General features: G+C 39.4%; 1 protein-coding gene across 2 annotated transcripts in view; it reads left to right on the top strand.

The window, feature by feature from the left end:
* PIEZO2 (piezo type mechanosensitive ion channel component 2) overlaps window positions 1-18,961 on the top strand; it is a 448,793-nt gene that overhangs the window by 414,891 nt on the left and 14,941 nt on the right. For both annotated transcript variants that reach the window (XM_056138121.1, XM_056138123.1), the window contains 7 exons: window positions 6,392-6,799; window positions 7,125-7,387; window positions 10,473-10,651; window positions 12,904-13,156; window positions 14,610-14,742; window positions 16,616-16,763; window positions 16,860-17,074. In XM_056138121.1, coding sequence (XP_055994096.1) covers window positions 6,392-6,799; window positions 7,125-7,387; window positions 10,473-10,651; window positions 12,904-13,156; window positions 14,610-14,742; window positions 16,616-16,763; window positions 16,860-17,074 — 1,599 coding nt within the window. The remainder of the gene's footprint in view (window positions 1-6,391; window positions 6,800-7,124; window positions 7,388-10,472; window positions 10,652-12,903; window positions 13,157-14,609; window positions 14,743-16,615; window positions 16,764-16,859; window positions 17,075-18,961) is intronic.

Below are 18,961 nucleotides of genomic sequence, written 5' to 3' on the forward strand. Positions count from 1 at the left end.
CAACTTATTTTAAACTAGCTGTTCATATAATAGAAATGAATTGCATGGGCATGCATGCAAGCATATACACATATGTTGATAAGGAGGTTGTCAGGCAAAAAGTAGAGATTATCCAAGATGCTGACTAATGATGCTTCCTCAATACAGAGACAAAGGGTGAAGTGGGAAGTCTAAAGACTCAGATCTACTCAGTGCATAGTCTACGTAATCTATTGATGATCAAGCAACTGTTTGTTATAAAAGGGAGAATGGTAGAAATTAAAAAGCAATGATACTTCAATATATTTTTCAAAAACTATCTTTCTCTTTCTTCCTTCTTTCTTTCCTTCTTTCGTCCCTTCTTTTCTTCTTTTTCTTTCTTTTTTCCTTCCTTTCTTTTTTTAAATTTTTGCATGTAATGCATCAATGTTCCACTGCATTTAACTTTGGACAGTGCAACTCTTCATATATTGAATATGGACTGAATTTATTGCAGACTTGCTTCCCTTTATCTGAATAGCAAGATAAAAGACTTCAGACACCTCTTATCAACTAAAAGTTATGTTCATATTCAATGTATTTTCTCCCATCTAGTAAGGAATAATTATATACATGCATAGTATATAATTTAGTTATTGAATATTTTATCTGTTCCTTTTAAAATATGTTTAACCATTTGTGATTTATATTATTTTTCTAATTTTAGTTTACTGCTTGTTTATTTTATAATTCAGAGATTTTTCTTTTATTACCTAAGTTTGACACATTCATTATTTTGCAACGACACTGACACTTTTTAAAAACAAAACTCTTTTGAAGTTTTATAAAGTTAAATATGGTTTTGCAAAGAATAAAAATACATAAACACAAAATTTTTCCAAAAACTTCAGAGATTTCACGGTCAACAATAATAATAATAATGTATTGAAAGTAGTTCCTCTAGAATATAATTCTGAACCAAAAAAATAAAGAGAATATTAGAAAATAAGTGGAATATAAGCTAATATGATTTCTGTATTTATAACTTTGAACTCTAACAACTGAGAAATATGTCCAATTGAAAAATTAACCAATCATAAGTATCAGGAAGGAGGAAAAACTACTAAGAGTCTTTAAGTCTAATCTAGAATTGTAGAACTCATGAGAAATACCTATAAGAGGCAATTAATCAAATGGTCACTTGTAACAAAGGCTATCATGGTATCCCCTAATTTTAAGATAATTAATCAATACATTCACTAGAAGAAAACCAGTTATCTTTTAAATAGTTTTTAATAAGTGTTTTAATTTTCAACCTCAGGAAATGGAAACCACAGAAGGGAAGGGTAGTTCCTTGTTAATAAGTGTTAACAATTTGCCCTTTTCGTAATGATTTAAGAGAACTTCTTGTTGCTTTGCTTTAGAAAACTTTCAAATCTCTAAATTATCAATTGTCCGTGTTATCTATGCAGATAACTGGTGAATGCTAAAAAGAGGGCTCTCTTCCCTGGAAGGGATTCTGAGGCTGGTTGGATCTTCGATGCCTGCATCATTGGGCAGCCCAGTAGTATCCCCCTGAGGAATACTCAGAGACCCAGACTGGGTGGGCCATTCCATGAGCCACCTGCCTACTCTGGGTGGAAATGGCACTTCTTTTCACATTTGGGGATACAGTAAATGGGATTGAATAACAATAATTTTTTATTCCCTTTAACCCATTGAATTATCTGGTTTTCTTCAAATCCTGGTGCAAAATGAAATTCTGATGTCACTTAGGTTTTGGTTATTTTGTAATATCAGATACTATCAACCATTCTATAAACTTAGTTTAAATTATTTGTCTGACTCTATTATTATAAAGTTCCTCCCCTTCCTCTCTTCCTTTCACTCTTAGTCCTTGCCTCCCTGCATTGACCACTTGTTCACAGTACAAATTACCCACTTATGGTCTTTCAGTTCTGAAGTGGACTGCTATGACAGTAACACCTACCAAAGAGTAAACAAGCTAATAGAACTTTGGAATTAGAACAATCTGTTCCCTTGTGGAAGATCTAAACAGTATTATAGGAGAGAGTACACATAGCCTGCTGTCTGCAAACCCCTTGAAGGCTTTGAGAGCACATCTCTAGAAATTTGAAATGAAAGTCAAAGATTCAGTTCCCTCATCTCATAAATGATGAAAAAGGGGGACCCAAAGATGAGACTTGATTGCTTTCAAACTCAGCAGCTGGCTAATGTCACAGGGAGATGGAAGTCTTATGCTCCCTGTGCCTGCCCAGGGCAGTTCTAGTTGACATTGCCATCAGCCTCTCATCGTATAGATGATATGGTGACTTCAAAATCAGATAGGATCTTTTTGAAAGGAAAAAAGTCTGTCTCTCTCTCTGTCTCTCTCTCAATCTATCTCTCTGTTCTCATCAGTGACCATTTTATTGGTCGTATACATTGCCCATCCCCTGCCTTAACTCTGTAACTCAGGTGCACAGCAGAATGACCCCACTGGAGCACTCACAGGATTGGTTAAAGCTCATGGAATGAGTGGTCCTCATTCCTGACTGCCCCAAAAGTTGTTACCTGCCAAATGGTTGCCATCAGTGACTATAGGTTAGACAACAGAAGGCCTCCTAGCCAGGTCACTTGATAATGATGTTCATCGGGGAAATCAGCCATCTTGTCTCATAAAAGCCTGTTTCCCTAACTTCATCCAGGTCATAAGCTCTCGGGTTGAAAGATGAATATTTCCAGCAGCCCATCTCGTAGGCTTTTGAGGGTTAGGCTATATGCCTATCTGGGATCTTGCCTCTACAGTAACTGCCTGTCTTCCCCAGTAACAACACCCAATAACATCTCAGTGCTGAATCTACCTTCCATTTTTCTTTGATTTTTTTCTCCATTTGGTTAAAAGAAATGAGGATGTAAGCCAATAGGTTCTCACCCCAAAGACATCCTTCAAGACCTACACCTGATTCTGAAGGGGAAAAAATCATTAGACCGATTGAAAAGTTAACAGACAAAATTACCCTGCCATTGCTAGATTTCTTTCATTTTCTTTGTACCATTTTATTTCCTTTTCTTTTTTTTTCCTTTTTCAGATGTTGGTTTATATCCTGTTGCATATCAAACCAGCATCTCTTTTACATGCAAGGCATCTGGTTTGGCTTAACTGAATATCACTCAAAAATGGGGTGGAAAATTCAGTTTGTTGTGGTCATTCCTGAGTTTCCTTCTCTCGTGTTGGAGACTAAAAAAATAAAATAAAATAAATTGTATATACTTTTGACACTAGCAGATGATTTCTGCTGGAGCAATTTGGTTGCGAAATTCTTTCAAGAAACTCATGGAGCCCCAAAGAAAGCATGTTTTCTTTGGTAAGAAAAATAAAGAAAGAGACAGTGGCAAAGTTATATGAACTCTGTTCTTTGGAAAAAGAAATGTTGGGACTATTCCATTTCCTTGTCCCACCTATAGAGTAACACTTTGTAATGTATCACTAGCCAATATATACCTATATATACATAATTTTTTTAAAAAATCTGTGCTATTGTGTTTTATTGTCTTGCCAAACAGGTCCTTTCCTGTCCCTGAACCTGCTCTGGCGGTTGGTGTCAGTGTTGTGTGTGGTTTGCTGCATGGCAGTGTGTGTTGGTCATTTGATCCATGTGTAAACTGATGTTCCACTGGTGTTTTAACACTGTGTCTCTGTAACTGTTTGCGCTGCTAGCTGCTACACTGAAGCAACCACGCTGCTGTTCTCAAGGCAGTCTACCCTTGATGATTTAGATGGACCAGAAACTGTTCCTAAAACAAGTGAGCGTGCACGTCCTAGGCTCCGTAAAATGTTCAGCATGGATATGTCCTCCTCATCAGCTGACAGTGGCAGTTTAGCATCAAGGTGCTTACACTCGTGCATGCTTTGTTTCGTAATTCTATCACCTCTCCCCTTCGCGACATTGCAAATATAAGTTCATCTGATGTGTTCTCTTTTTTTTTCCTCATTTTTATTTTAAAAATTTGCATGACTGACAAAACCACAGCCACCGTCCTAACTGGGACAGAACTGTTCATCCCAGGACAGCATTCTCTTCAACTAACTGTTCTTGAGTTTTTGTCTGTTAGGAGTTTCTTTTTAAAATTCTTGTAAACATTGTCCTCCGTTTTGTAAGTATTTCACACTTTCCCTTTGCAAAAGGGATAAGCGTGTTTCTTGCTTGCTTGAGAGTACCTATAAGCTGCCCATAAGAGAGAAAATATGTCAGGAAGCAGAGAAGATGCTCATCAGTAGATCTGCAGGAGGAAAAAAATTCAAGGCCTGCCACATGTTTTCATCTTAGTTAAAACTGGACAAATCTATTGTGTTTATGTTTATGACTGACATAAAGTTCAAAATACCAGAATACCCTTTCCTGTTTTTTAAGGAATAGTATACAATATGATAGAACATATCATCTTAATAGACTAATTATTTTTGTTCAGAAAAAGAAATGCTTATATGTTCTCATTAAATTCTGCTGTAGTAAGCTGCTAGAAAACAGATGATCTGTGCACAACACAGAAGTTCTTTGGCCAACCAGTGCACAGAAGCATCAGCCACACTGGGCTTATTCTGATGCCAAAATAATCTAATTACAGAGAGATTTCCATTTGACCATGGATAGTGGCATATCAGAAGGAATTTACTTCTGTTTGCTGACAGCTATCTGTACAGACAAGGTGCTTTAGGAGACTGAGATGGTGTTCAAGGTACTGCCTTGGCTATCTGGCAGCCATGTACCATGCCAGTAGTTTTCAATCACTGGTGGCTGACCAGTGCTGATCTGCAAAAATTTTCTGATGGCCTGTGAAAAGTTTAACCCGGTGGTTTTCAACAGGGTCTGTTGACAGCAATGGTCTGGGGCTGGCCATGTGAAACGGTTGAAATGTTTCATACTGTGATATACCAATCTGTTTTATTGATCCCTGAAGGAAGCTTGGGCCCTTCAAGGTCAAATTTGATCCAAACCTATAGAGATCACACCTATCATTGAATAGAGTTCAATTTGAACCAGATGTGGGGTTGGCTCCAGTGGGTCTAAAAATTTCCTTGACTTATCAATTTCCTCCTAGGAAGCTTTGTCTAATTGAGGTAAGTCTTTGCAAAGCTCTGGTTTGGCTCGGTATTCTAAGAGCCATTTATCTGGGAATGTTAAACATCTGCAAAAGGACCAAGATCTCATGCAAATCCTACTCTTACATTCAGAATGCCTGGACATGTTTTATAGAGATTCATTCATTCACTGATACTTTGGCACCAATGCTTATGACAATAAAAATGGGTAAATTTGAGAATCTCAATGTTTTTGAACCATAAGTACTTATATATGCCATTCAGAGACTAGTTTGTATTTCAGTATCTAACAAATCACAGTTCTACATCGCTAAATCCCACAGCTTCAGATAATTGTCTTATCCCCCTCAGTGGCTGGATATATCCGAAGTAGACCATGTTAAAGGCATGCCATAAACTTTACTGGTGTGTCTGCTCTATATTTTATTTCCAAATTTTCCACTGTGAACCTGTCAATGAGAGTTAAAAGGTAAAGAAGCACTGAAAGAAGGGGAGGATATATATGAGAACAGAATAGCATTTCAAATTGAAGAAACAAGGGTGGAGAGAAAGGGTTTAGAGAAACTAAAGAAAAGAAAGTAGAAACTAGTAGAAGACACTAAGTTGAAGATGTTGGCAGGAAAGGATAAAGGAGTGCACCCTGAAAGCATGACAAGCATCCTCGGAGAAAGGCCCCACAGGTGGGCAAGGGAAGAAGTACCCCAATAGACAGCAATGTTTGAAAAATATGGTGAAAGTTCAGTCATTCCTACAAGCACTTATAGGAATGGAAAAAACTAAGTACAAATGCTAAATAAATAGGCTATATTTGATAAAGCATGTAGTTGTATAGGTTAGCGTGTTCGGAGTTCCTATCATCTCCTTGTAGACCAAGGTAGGTTCACTGCATAGGACAGAGGCAAATACATCAGAGTCTAACATTGACAAACCAGACTTTTGCTTTCAAAACGTCCCTTTTTTAAAAAATCCCTGTAATGGGAGGTGTGCTATGCTAACAATGTCTTCTTTTGGAAAGCAACACTGGAATGGTGGGGACTCTTGATAGTATTGTAAATATTTTTGTGTCCCGGTGGTTTGAATGACTTTGCCTGCTTTTCTACCATTTGTGTAACTGCACTGGCAGCATTTGTGTTCAGTCTCTGTATACCACACATCAACTCCTGGAGGAAGAGACCACGAAAGGGTAGGGGGAAATCAGATATGAGTCTGCACACTTGCCATGAGCTTTGTATTTGAGAGTGCTGAGGTATCCTGAAAATTTGGCAGGATTCTGAAGCGTTCAATGCTAAGTGCTCAAGCAGGGTCTGTGCCCACCCCTTCTTTTGACAGTGAGCCCACGCAGTGCACCCTGCTCTACTCACGCCAGGGGACCACAGAAACTATAGAGGAGGTGGAGACCGAGCAGGATGAGGAGGCAGGGGCCATCGCAGGCCCTGAAGAGGGAGCAGGAACTGAGATGGATGTAGGCCCTGAGGAGGGTGCTGAAGAGGAGGAGGTGGGCCTCACCCCTGACACAGAGTTGCTCCAATACTCCACTGAGGAGGGTGATGTGGAGGTGCCCCCCTCCTACAGCAAGGCAGTCAGCTTTGAGCACCTGTCCTTCGGCTCTCCAGATGGCTGTGGAGGTCAGAACCACATGGCAGTCAGCCCTGATGACAGTCGTTCCGACAGGCTGGACTTCGGCATCCTGCCCACTCTGACTCACGAACTGACAGCCAGCGAGTTACTGCTGAACAAGTAAGGCCTTTGCTGCTTGCTGTAGTTTTGTACCTAGAGGAACTCCCATAAAACACATGTCCACTTAGATGTGGGTGGCAGGTAAAGGGTTTTCAACTGTCGGGTCCAAAAGAAATCCTATGACTGCTGTCACTCAGTGACACAACTAGAAAAACTAATGAGAACCACTTGTGTGTACATTTCTTCTTATGCCGTGTAATACTGGGTTGCCTCCACCAGCAATATGGGACTTAGATTTGAGGGAGGGACAAGAACAATCATGCAAGAATCAACTTGATGATTTGGACAAATGAAGACGAATGAATTGAGTTATTTATTTCAACAGGATGTTCCGTGATGATGAGCTTGAAGAATCTGAGAAATTCTATGTTGGCCAGCCCCGGTTCTTACTCCTGTTCTATGCCATGTACAATACTCTGGTGGCCCGCTCAGAGATGGTGTGCTATTTTGTGATTATCCTCAACCACATGGTCTCTGCCTCCATTATTACCCTTGTGCTTCCCATTCTGATCTTTCTCTGGGCCATGCTGTCTGTCCCTCGACCTAGCAGACGGTTCTGGATGATGGCCATTATCTATACAGAGGTAGGTCTTGTATGATATGTTCCTCCAAATTCATCTGGACAGTCACTTTAGGGGGACCTGACCCATACTTACATATAGAATTATACAGAATTTTACCTAGAGTTTTCACATAAAAGAACATAGAATACTCAACCATCTTAGGTATACTTATATACAAAAATGACTAAACAGTGTTCTAGTACTAGAAATGCTATATATCTTTTTATGTTTCATACCTCACATAAGATAGAGAGAAATATAATTCACCCTCAGAAAATAAGGGAACAGTTTAATGAGGTGAAATACTTGACCCACATTATACAACTGTGAGTGGCTGACAGACTTCTGAAGTTGTCTGCTCCAGGGTACAAAGACAATCTTTGGCAGAACTAAACATAGTGCCCAGTGCTGGTGGGAATATTATGAATGGATGCTGAGTTGAACAATACAGTAAGCATTTTAAGTAGTTGGATCCAGCATGAATATTTTCCATTTTTATTCCAAATTCAGTTGCCACACATCAAAACACTAAATTATGCAGATATCCTTTTAATAATATAAATAGCAGAAATGGAGGATCCAGTTCATTGTTATCAAACCTGGCGATGTCAGAGACATACCTCCCAATTGTCTGACCTACATTTCTAAGCAGCTTTATTAAATACTAGCTCACAAATTACCATGATAACCCTAACTCTGAGACTTTTAAAAAGCCTCAGAAAAGAAATGTAAAGGGCCAGGAGAAATAAGACAATGGATAAGGTACTTATCTTGCACACAGACAAACCAAGTTCAATCTCAGCACCACTTATGGTCCTCCGGAGCACCACCAGTAATGACCCCTGACCAAAAGAGCCAGGAGTCAGTTTTGAACACTGCTGGATGTGCCCACCCACCACCCAATCCCCACCTAAAAAAATGGAAGCTTGATGAGTTTTGTGGCTTGAATGTCAAGATTTTTGTGTTTTTAGGTTTATGAAGAAGTCTAACTTTCTTGCCTGGTTCATAAGGAGAAGTTTTCTTTCCCAATGATACCATAATTGCTTTTTAAGGAATAATACTTATGATAGGTTTTCATTCAGAGTTCATATATGCAGATGTAGAAGTAATTCAACAGTAAAATACAAATATTAAATGAGATTAAATTAAAATCAAGTTATCTCAAAATTATTCAAAGTATAGACATTGTGTGTCTTTCCCCATAATAAAAGTAAAAGATGTAAAGCCACACATTTATCTATTACACTAGTTACACTAATCAAAGAATCATAGAACAAATGTCTAATTGATGTAAGTAAAGAAGTGCCCTAAAACACAAGGCAAAGCTTAGAGAGGGTGCAAGCATTAAACAAAAGTGCTGTGCTGTGCATCGTGTAGTGTGGAAGGATGGAGAGATGTGATCATGGTGATTTCTCAGCAAAAGACAACTCAGAACTGAACATCACAGAATGGCTGTCAGGTCACCAAATCGTGTAAATCAACAGAAGCTCAGTCACTACAGAAAAGCAAAGACATAGGACAACCTGGCATACAGCAAGCATGGCAGGTGGCTGATGAAGCAGAGAGGCAGTTGGGCACTGGAGGAGCAGCTCAAGGAGCAGAAATACCCATGAGATTTGGGATCCAGACTTTACAAGCTTGACGCTGGAGAATTTGAAAAGCGTTGTACTTACTAAGTTTGTGTAAGATTAAAACTGGGGCTATGGAGATCAGTCAAAAAACCATGGTAACTCTGCTGGAGACTTAAAAAAGGAGTCTGAATTAACATGATGACTTGAGGTTAAAGAAGAGTGGGTAGAGAAGCTTAGATGTTGACCAAATTGACGCTTGTGAAGGAAAGTGTGCACGAGGGAGCTCCAGGCTTTTATGTTTGTGCTGGTATGTGGGAATACTGTTCAGCAAAATAAACACTGGACTTTTTCTTTTTTGATGTAGTATAATTATAAGAAGAAGGGGCAATAGAGGAGCTCAGGAGACATTTTAGATCACAAAAACTTTGCAGGGTGCTTTATTTATGAATTGCATATGTTGCCATTGAATGTGCGATTACCTATATATGCAAATGCTATAGATGTCAGAGGTATCCTCAAATGAAAGCCATCCATATTCTTGCCCAATTGTCCCATCCTAGCTACCACCTTTCTACTCATTAACAGCATAGCTGGCAATTTTTGTCTTGTGTACTTTCTCGTGTACTCATTTTCTGGAGCAGAACTTCCACTGAGTAATAGAAGGGTGAAAAGAAAGAGAGTGAAGAAAAGTGAAAAGTATACATCAAAACTGTGATATGTTCAAGATTCCAAATTAAAGAAAGACATTAAAAATAAAAACATCTTGGAGCTGGAGCAATAGTACAGTGGGTCGGACATTTGCCTTGTATGTGGCCTATTTGCGTTGAATTCCTAGCACCCTGTATAGTTCACCCTTTCCATTACGTCAGGAGTGATCCCTGAGTGCAGTCAGGACTGATGCTCTGAGCATCACCGAGTATGGACTCCAAACCCAAAAAATTAATAAAAAAATAAATTAAAAACCCTGTTCATTCTGGTACGAATCATATATTATAGCTTAGTAATTATAAAATTGTCTAATTAGATCAATAGAAATTTGTATAAAATTCCTCAAAAATAGAGATCATTTCCACAATATCACAACTGTCTGTTGACCCAAGAGCCCTGCGTCTGCACATCTGTGAAGACATTAGTGTTCTGATTCCACATAAATGTGTATATTCCTATCATCACTGTCACTGTCCTCCCATTGTTCATTGATTTGCTTGAGCGGGCCCAGTAGTGTCTCCACTGTGACACTTGTTACTGTATTTGGCATATCGAATATGTCACGGGTAGCTTGCCAGGCTTTAGCCGTGTAGGTGAGATACTCTCAGTAGCTTGCCAGGCTCTCCAAGAGGGGCGGAGGAATCAAACCTGGGTCAGCCGAGTCGGCCACGTGCAAGGCAAACACCCTACCTGCTATGCTATAGCTCCAACCCATTCCTATCATCAAGGTTGTCAAATAGATATTTTTCTTAATATTTCACATTTCTGCTACTCTTATATGATGATTCTTGAGAATAGTAATTTTTAATTTTGTCATTCATGTGCAGGCAGCAATTGTGGTCAAATACTTCTTCCAATTTGGGTTCTTTCCCTGGAATAAGAATGTGGAAATAACCAAAGATAAACCTTACCACCCACCTAATATCATAGGAGTGGAAAAGAAGGAAGGTTATGTTCTTTATGATCTCATTCAGCTGCTGGCTCTTTTCTTCCACCGATCAATTTTGAAGGTATGTTAATGGTCAGCCAGCTGTGTTAGTTATTGCGGCCATGTCAGAGCCCTGAAGAACCAGAACCCTATGTCTGGGGGTGTAGCTGAGGGAGCAGGGGGTGATGTCCTCTTGTGTGATTAAAAAAAATAATTGATTTTCTTGAGAGGGCCTTTTTCTCCAACATTTTATGCTTAGCAATGGAACTTGTGCTAAATTTCTCATACTTCACTTGTGAGTAGAAAATATTTTGATTAATCCACATTGATGGGAATTTCTTATTTTTTATACAGTATTTTACTGCCTAAAAATATGAATTTTATTCCAGTTTAAAGTCAGAATATCAGCAAGCTATAATTTGGGGTGAATTGCTTCTTGCCTCTGTCCCAAATTTTCCTACTTTTTTTCTAATAGTGATGCTCTTACAGTGTATTCCCTTTTCATATTTATATTGTTACTAATAGTTTCATACATACATCATCCACCACCAGAGTACCCATTCCCTCCAACCAGTGCCCCACCTAAGGACCCTTCCCACCTACCCATTCCCTTCCCTACCAGGTAAGCTCCATTCTGCAGACAAACCTTCCAACTCTGTTGGTTTGGGTCATCTGTTGCTCCCTAGCTCTTTTTCTTGATATCCAATATAAAAGGAAGGTCATTCTTTATCTGTAACTCTGCTTTGAATTGATGTCACTCAACATGATGCCCTCCAGTTCCATCCACATTGCATTATTTCACTTTTTTGTATGGCCAAATGTGTACATGCTGCTGCTTCTTTATCTAGGCTTCTATTCTTGGACAGCTTTTTATTTTTTGTGTGTAGGGTAGAGATCGGGGAGGGTGGAATTCAGGCTTACTCCTGTCTCTGGAGCTCAGGGATCATTCCTGGTAGATCCTTCTACCAGAGTTCAGGAGATCATATGCTGTGCGGGGAATCAAACCCGGTTCATCTCCATGCAAAGTAAATGCTCTACCAACAGTACAATCTCTCTGGTCCTTGGACAGATTCTTCACCCTTCCCATATCCTGAAACCACTAGTTTTTTTAGTTAATCTCTACACTAATAGGTGTGGTGAGCCAAGGCTGTTTCCTCTGAGATTGTTGTTGAGATAATCCGTTGTGCCTTTTTCAAGATAGGAGCAGAGGACTAGCCTGGCATTCCGGGTGCTCGGGGGCAGTGAGCTATTATTGGAATTGTTGGTCTCACAGCAGCACAAAGCAGACATGTGTTACACATAGCATCTTATTACAGCCAGATTTCTGCTTTGTCTCTGTTCTCTTCTGATTGCACTTCCTGTCCTTTTTAATTTCCTTTGAAGCAAAATCCAGATTCAACAGAATGTTTCAAAAGCTACCTCACATAGTGGCAATCATTCTTTTTTTTCCCCCAAGTATTTGCAGCCCTGTCTCTGAATCATCCCTGAATGATTCCAAATTCACATCTCACTGAGCATTAAATGGCATCATGACACAAATACAGTACTTAGGAAAACTGAGGTGATAGGGCTGAATTCCCTCGCTGATATATCAACTTGATACTTTAAAATACTATTTTTTAGCACAAAGATATATGTTCTAAAAGAACACTTCTACTGAAGGAATAATTCAAGTGATAATTTCACATTGCCTGACAGTTATTATCTTTCTCCAATTCAATTCATCAGTCAACCTCTCATGATTTGTACCCCCTCATCTCTACCCTATTGGGACCATCAGAAAATTTTAGATAATAAGCTTTCTTATAATTCTTTCCCCTCGCTTGGTTTTCCCATATTTTTAATTGAAGGACATTTTACAAATACAGTTGTTATATTTAGTGTATTTTTTATTGCAGCAACTTTGTTTTATAATGCTATAAATGTCAGGAATACAGAATCACTTCTTGACAAATCTATTACCACACAGGCCCACCACCAAAGATCTAGTTACCTTCTGAATCTCCTCAGAGATTCTCTGAAACCAATCTACCTGTTCCACCCACCCCTTCTCCAAAACTGTAAGATATTTTAATGTGCATTGTGGTGATTTGATGTGTTATGAAAGTACTGAATCCATCTAGTTCATTTACCTTCATCACATCCATATTTCCCCTTTTGTGTGTGGATGCGCGACACTCTCCTCTGTCATATGATTCAATGTTAGTGTCACCCTGTCTGACGTTTGCTGTCCTGATCATGAAAAAGAGTTTATTGGATGAGATGTCGTGGGGCACACTGCCAGCCCGTTTACCTAAATAGAAGCCTAAATTGCCCCTTCCTGTTCTTTGTCAGTGTCATGGTTTGTGGGATGAGGATGACATCATCGATACTGGCACGGAAAAGGAGGAATCAGATGATGAGCTCTCACTCAGTCATGGACGAAGAGCGTCCTCGGATTCTCTGAAATCCATTAACTTGGCTGCCTCTGTGGAGTCTGTGCATGTGTCCTTCCCGGAGCAGCCTACAGCCATCCGGAGAAAACGCTCAGACTGCAGTTCCCAGATTTCTCCAGGGTCCAGCTTTTCTTCAACTAAGTCCAAAAGAGGTATCTATCATACGTGGCTGTATGGTGTCCACAAGTGGGACACAGGCCCTATACCTTTCTTGTGTTTCTGGAACCAGTAAGACAGGATTTGCCAGTTGCTAAACCAGACACAGATATTATGATGTGGTATGTGTGTGTGTATCTTTTTCTTTTACAATTTTTATTTAGGCATCAATTTGCAATAGTGTCAACAATAAGGTCTCAGGCATACAATGTTCCTACTCCACACCCACCATGACAAAGTCAGTATCCCTCCAACAAGGTCTCAAAATCCATTGCCAGCTCCCTGCCACTCCCCTTGGCTAACTCAGGTCTGTTGGACTGTCCTCGGGGACTGTTCACATTGGTCATTTGTTGCAATCTTACTGTGTTTCTTTATATCCCACATATGGAGATGATTTTGTATCTATCTGTATAACTGACTTCACTCAGTATGATAACTCTAGTTCCATGCATGCAGCAGTGAATTGAAGTATTTCATTTTTTCTCAAAGCTAATTTGTATCCACTGTGTATATATGCCACAGTTTTTTTATCTGTTCATTTTTTATTGGGTTCATGGGTTGTTTCCAAATCATGGATATTACAAATAGCACTGCATTATGTATAGGAATGCAAATGTCTTTTTGATATAGGAATTTTGGGCTCTTGGGATACAAGTCAAGAAGTGGAATTGCTAGGTCATAGATATAATCAATTTTTTTATTTTATGAGAAGTTTTCTTACTGTTTTCCAGAGGCTGAGAAGGTTCCTTTTTCTCCATGTGTTGTGTTTTCCACTCAAAAAGTCCTAAGTTCAAGCCCATGATCAATTGTGTGTAATATGTGGAGCTTTCGTGAAGGACCCAGAATATCTCACATCTTCCAATAGCTGTAGAAAGTGGCTGGCACACCGTTTCCTGTTGACCACATGCTAGAATATAATCCATGTCCTGTAGATTCCACCGAGTGTGTACAGAGTGCCATAAATATGATTTATTTCCAAAGCATAACTGTTATCAATGGAACAGCTTAACCTCACTATACAGCTGTTTACTAAAACAGTCATTCTGGATAGCTACTCTTGGATTTTGTATTTATAGCCCTCTCTGCATACTTGTCTGCTCATCTTCCAATACACTTTTCTCAAAGATCCTGGTGGCACAAATCATCTTGTTTTACAGTTAGAGAAATTAGCACATGAAAAAAGCCTGGGTCATGGATTTATCCTGGAAATCTCACAACCTTTTGTTGTACTTCTTCTTGGGCCAAAGGTTACACAAAAATCCGGAATGGAGCTAGTATTTGAATGAAGAATCCAGAGATGCATTCTACAATAAGAGTAGATCCAGATGCTCAGAAACCTTACTTCTGGGCATCTGCATCCACTTTCCCTCTGATGCAGACCAGGCCCCTGTTCTGTCTTGTGGGATCCAAGAGGCTACATAGTGCATCTTGGTTTCTTTTTATTTCTAGGAAGCACCAGCTCCCAAAACAGCAGTCAAAAAGGAAGCAGTATTTTGAGTATCAAACAAAAGAACAAAAGACAACTCTACATGGAGAAGCTTCAAGAACATTTTATGAAAGCCAAAGCATTTACCTTAAAGAAGTAAGTGGTTGTATGTAAATGCTGGGCCATGGGTTTTAGTTTAGGGCTAGTAACTGGTCTCAACTCCACAAAAATCAGAAGTGAAGAAAAGAGAAGTGACTTCTCATGTTACAAACATCCACTTATAGCAGAATAAAATGACCCATTACTGTATTGTTTTTAAAATCTTGTGTTTCTGTTTTCATAGCTGTAACTTTTATACACATATTATTTCTATTTAAACAGAATACAGTACTTTCAAAGATGCACAAAACGTAATTTCAAGTATTATCGCAGTAAATTCTAACTGAAGAAAGAAGAGTTGAGGCTTGAGAATATTTTGTGACAGAGCACATGCTTCACATGTATGAGACCCTGGGTTAATGCCCCAGTACCAAATTTTTTTGGTATAGATATATTAATAAAAATAACTTACAGAGGAATTTTATTTCTAAGCTAGGAGGTCCTTAGAGCTATACTCACTCTAGATAGGGGAAACTGAGGCTTAGGACGGAATATGATTTGCCCACTCTCATACAATATTTCCAGCAAAATGCACAGGTTCACCCCTCCCAAGTATCTTGGATTTAGAGAGCAGGTAAGAAATGAGAATAGAAGATACAGCAGTATTAGGCCTAAATTCAGACCCTGAGATAGTTGGAGATTTCCATAACTGAATGTGGCCTTAAACTGAAGGGTGAACTTAGTACACAGTGGAGAGAGGGGAAGTGCTGAGCAGACACGCTGAGCCAGGAGAACAAGGTAATAAAAGGCACAGTGAAATCAGTTCATTAGTTCAGGGCATGACCTCACAGCAGAATGCCCACTTATTCTCACTTGCAGCTCATATAATTTACCACCCACATTTATTTATAACTAAATGCAGAGTTAAGAAGGATATTCAAGATCTGACAATCAGAGTAATTTTATCCAGTTGCAAACTTAGCCCTCAACTTCTAGGGCTGATACCACTTTAGAGCACCATCTAAGTAAATGGTCCCTTTCGAAGAATGGACCATAAAACTTTCTTTACCATGAATGTCAAACTTTCCACTAGAGCAGAAACTTCTCCCTATAAGGGCTGAGGCTGACTGCTTCATTCAGGGCACCCCGGAGTGGGGTGGGTGAGACCCCTCCCTGCCCCAAGGGACCCAGCCCTGGCAGCCGAAAACCTCCAGAGGTTTTCACCCACTACCATGCTCACAGCTGCTCTAAACATGCTCGGACCAAGCCTCACCCATTAGTGAACCTATTCCTGGACCATATGGCTGCATTTGCGGCTGTGTGAGACTTCATACCACACACTTTACCCATACCACAAGAGTACAGCACCACATTTGGTGGAGTTCAAAGTAGGCGGCAACCAACCTTAGAGGGAAAGATTTTTAAAGATATATGTGTACATATATATATGTGTGTGTGTGTGTGTGTGTGTGTGTGTGTGTATGCATACACACACACACACAAGGCTCAACCTTTAACAACATGTTAGTGATCTCTTATAGAAGGGCTTAATGGCCCCTTGGTGAAATCCAAAAATTTTCACACTCTTTAGAGAAACTTTTTGTAGCATTTTTTCCATGACAAACAATACAAAATATATTATTTCAGTTCTATTTTGGGGCAGGGGTTGGGGTTTGGGATGGAAACATCCAAAATATGGTTGTGGGAAGGTGTAATGGTGGTGGAATTGGTGTTTGAATATTTAATGTAATCAAATATTGTGAACTACTTTATAAAATAAACAAAATAAAAATAAAATAAAAAGGAGGTCTGAGGTTGAGAAAGGGGTGTGGCCTGGGGAGGAATGCAGAAGAAAATGATTTCTCTATCTGTTCAGCCCTCCTATCTTCCCCTCCTGAAGCAAACTGGTGGGTTGCTCTCTGTCTTGCAGGACCCTACATATATATGTGCCCATCAGACAGTTCTTTTACAACCTCATCCACCCAGACTACAGTGCTGTGACTGATGTGTATGTGCTCATGTTCCTGGCTGACACAGTTGACTTTATCATCATCGTCTTTGGCTTTTGGGCCTTTGGGGTAGGTTGGGGGCAAAGGCCACTTGACATTTAATGAATAAGGATTATGTATCTTGTGAAATGTCAATGAGGCCTGGATCTGTCCTTTCCTTCCCAGAAACACTCAGCGGCTGCAGACATCACCTCTTCGCTCTCGGAAGATCAGGTCCCTGGACCATTTTTAGTGATGGTCCTCATTCAGTTTGGAACCATGGTGGTGGACCGGGCACTCTACCTTAGAAAGACTGTCCTGGGAAAGGTCATCTTCCAGGTCATTCTTGTGTTTGGAATTCACTTCTGGATGTTCTTTATCTTGCCTATTGTGACCGAGAGGTACAATTTTTTTTGTTTGTTTGTTCCTTTTGGGGACCATACCCAGTTGTACTGAGGGCTGCTCCTAGCTCTATGCTCAGGAATCACTCCTGGCAATATCCAGGAGACCATATAGAATGCAGGGGATAAAACATACGTTGGTCATGTACAAGGCAGGTGCCTTACCCCTATTAACTCTCCACCCCAAATTATGGTTTTAGGCAGCTGAAAGCATGAACCCCCTTTAATGCAAATGTCTTTCAAAAGGTTAGCATCATATGTTCCTTGGCACAATAAAATAGCCAGGTACAGTGGAGCAGTACCACAGGTAGGACAGGTTAAAAGTTTCTATCCATACTAAATTCACTGTGAATCCTGAGCTAAAACTGCTTTCTCAAAAGTATTTAATGGCATGTTTATATGCCCTCATAGAATAAGAGGCTTTCAGAATAAGAGGTGACAACCTTAATAATCAGAGAAAATCTAGGATCATATTTCATGACTATCTCTACATCCTGCTAGACCCAGAGAGAAATTGAAACATGATCTCAGAATATCATTAAGAGGATCAGTAAACATAAGACTTATCATATGAGAAGTAGGAGGTAGGAGAAAAGAAAGTCTTCTTTAACTGGCAGAATAGCAGTGGATATGTGGGAGTAGAGAATAACCATGTCATAAAGGGAAGTAGTAAGGGTTAAAGGTACCAAATTGGAAAGTGCCTGCCTTTCAGCACTCAGGGAGGGGAGTGGGCAGACCAGTGGCATTGGTCCCTGTAGCTGTTAGTGCTGCTCTTGCTGCTGGCTAAGACAGGCAGGAAGGGATTTTAAAATATGAGCTTAAATTTTAGTAAGGAATATCCTTGTGTTACTTTTAAAACTCTGCTTGGAAGAAGATATGAGATGCAATTTTTGGACCATATATATGATAGAATTGATAATGCGCAGGCAAAGGGGTTGGGGGGCAAAAACTGTTGTTTCTGCCTGAAAACTATTCAGTTATCCCAATCCCAGATGAGACCTCCAGATGTTTCTCATGTTCTGTCAGGGGAACCCCACAGAGACCAGAAATACAGCAATGTCTAAATCATGGCAAGTCCCTTTAGCAGGGTCAACTCACCCAATCAATTTAATCTTGCTTGTAAGTAGTTTCTTATAGCTGCTACAACAAATTTTCCACAACAGGATAAATTTCTACAGGCCTTAGCTCTGTAGAAATTTATCACCTACTAGTTCTATAGATCAGTAATCTGACATAAGCCACATCAGACTGAAATCAAAGGAGTAATTCCTGAGTGCAGATCAAGGAGTAAACTCTGAGTATTTCTGGGTGTGGCCCAAAACCAAAAAAAAAAAGTGGGAGTATGGGGTGAAGGAGTAGAAGTTCATGTGGTCATGTTGCAAAGTACTTGATACTTTTATGATAATTAGTTGATTGCTAGAGCATGGTCAAATATAATAAATTCATTAATACTAATATATAAAAGCTGAGTTTTGTCTACAGGAAGACATTTATAATCAATATTTTTTGAGAGATGTCATCACTAAGGTCTATGTAGGATCCTTAGGACCTTAAAAATAACTTAAGGTATGCTCTGAATTTTAAGTATAGGGAAAATTATCTCTAGGACTTGACAAATCAAGTCTTTTTATTTCTTTTTAAGAATTATGTTGTCCATGTTTAAGACCCTTGAAGAAGTTGCATTAAATCATTAAACATTTCTAGAATCCCTTATTTTTTGAAAATGGGGGTAGCAGAGTATGAAATTCAATTCTACTGACTTTTTGCTGAAATTCATACAAGTACTCATGAGCTGTACTACATACACTATGGGTCTCTTCAATAATTATTGCCAGGAGAAATGACTGCTACCTGTACTGGTGTTAGAGACACTATGGGAGGTGGGGC

This window comes from Sorex fumeus, unplaced genomic scaffold (genome assembly GCF_029834395.1).
Source record: "Sorex fumeus unplaced genomic scaffold, SorFum_2.1 ptg000128l, whole genome shotgun sequence".
Lineage (NCBI taxonomy): Eukaryota > Metazoa > Chordata > Mammalia > Eulipotyphla > Soricidae > Sorex > Sorex fumeus.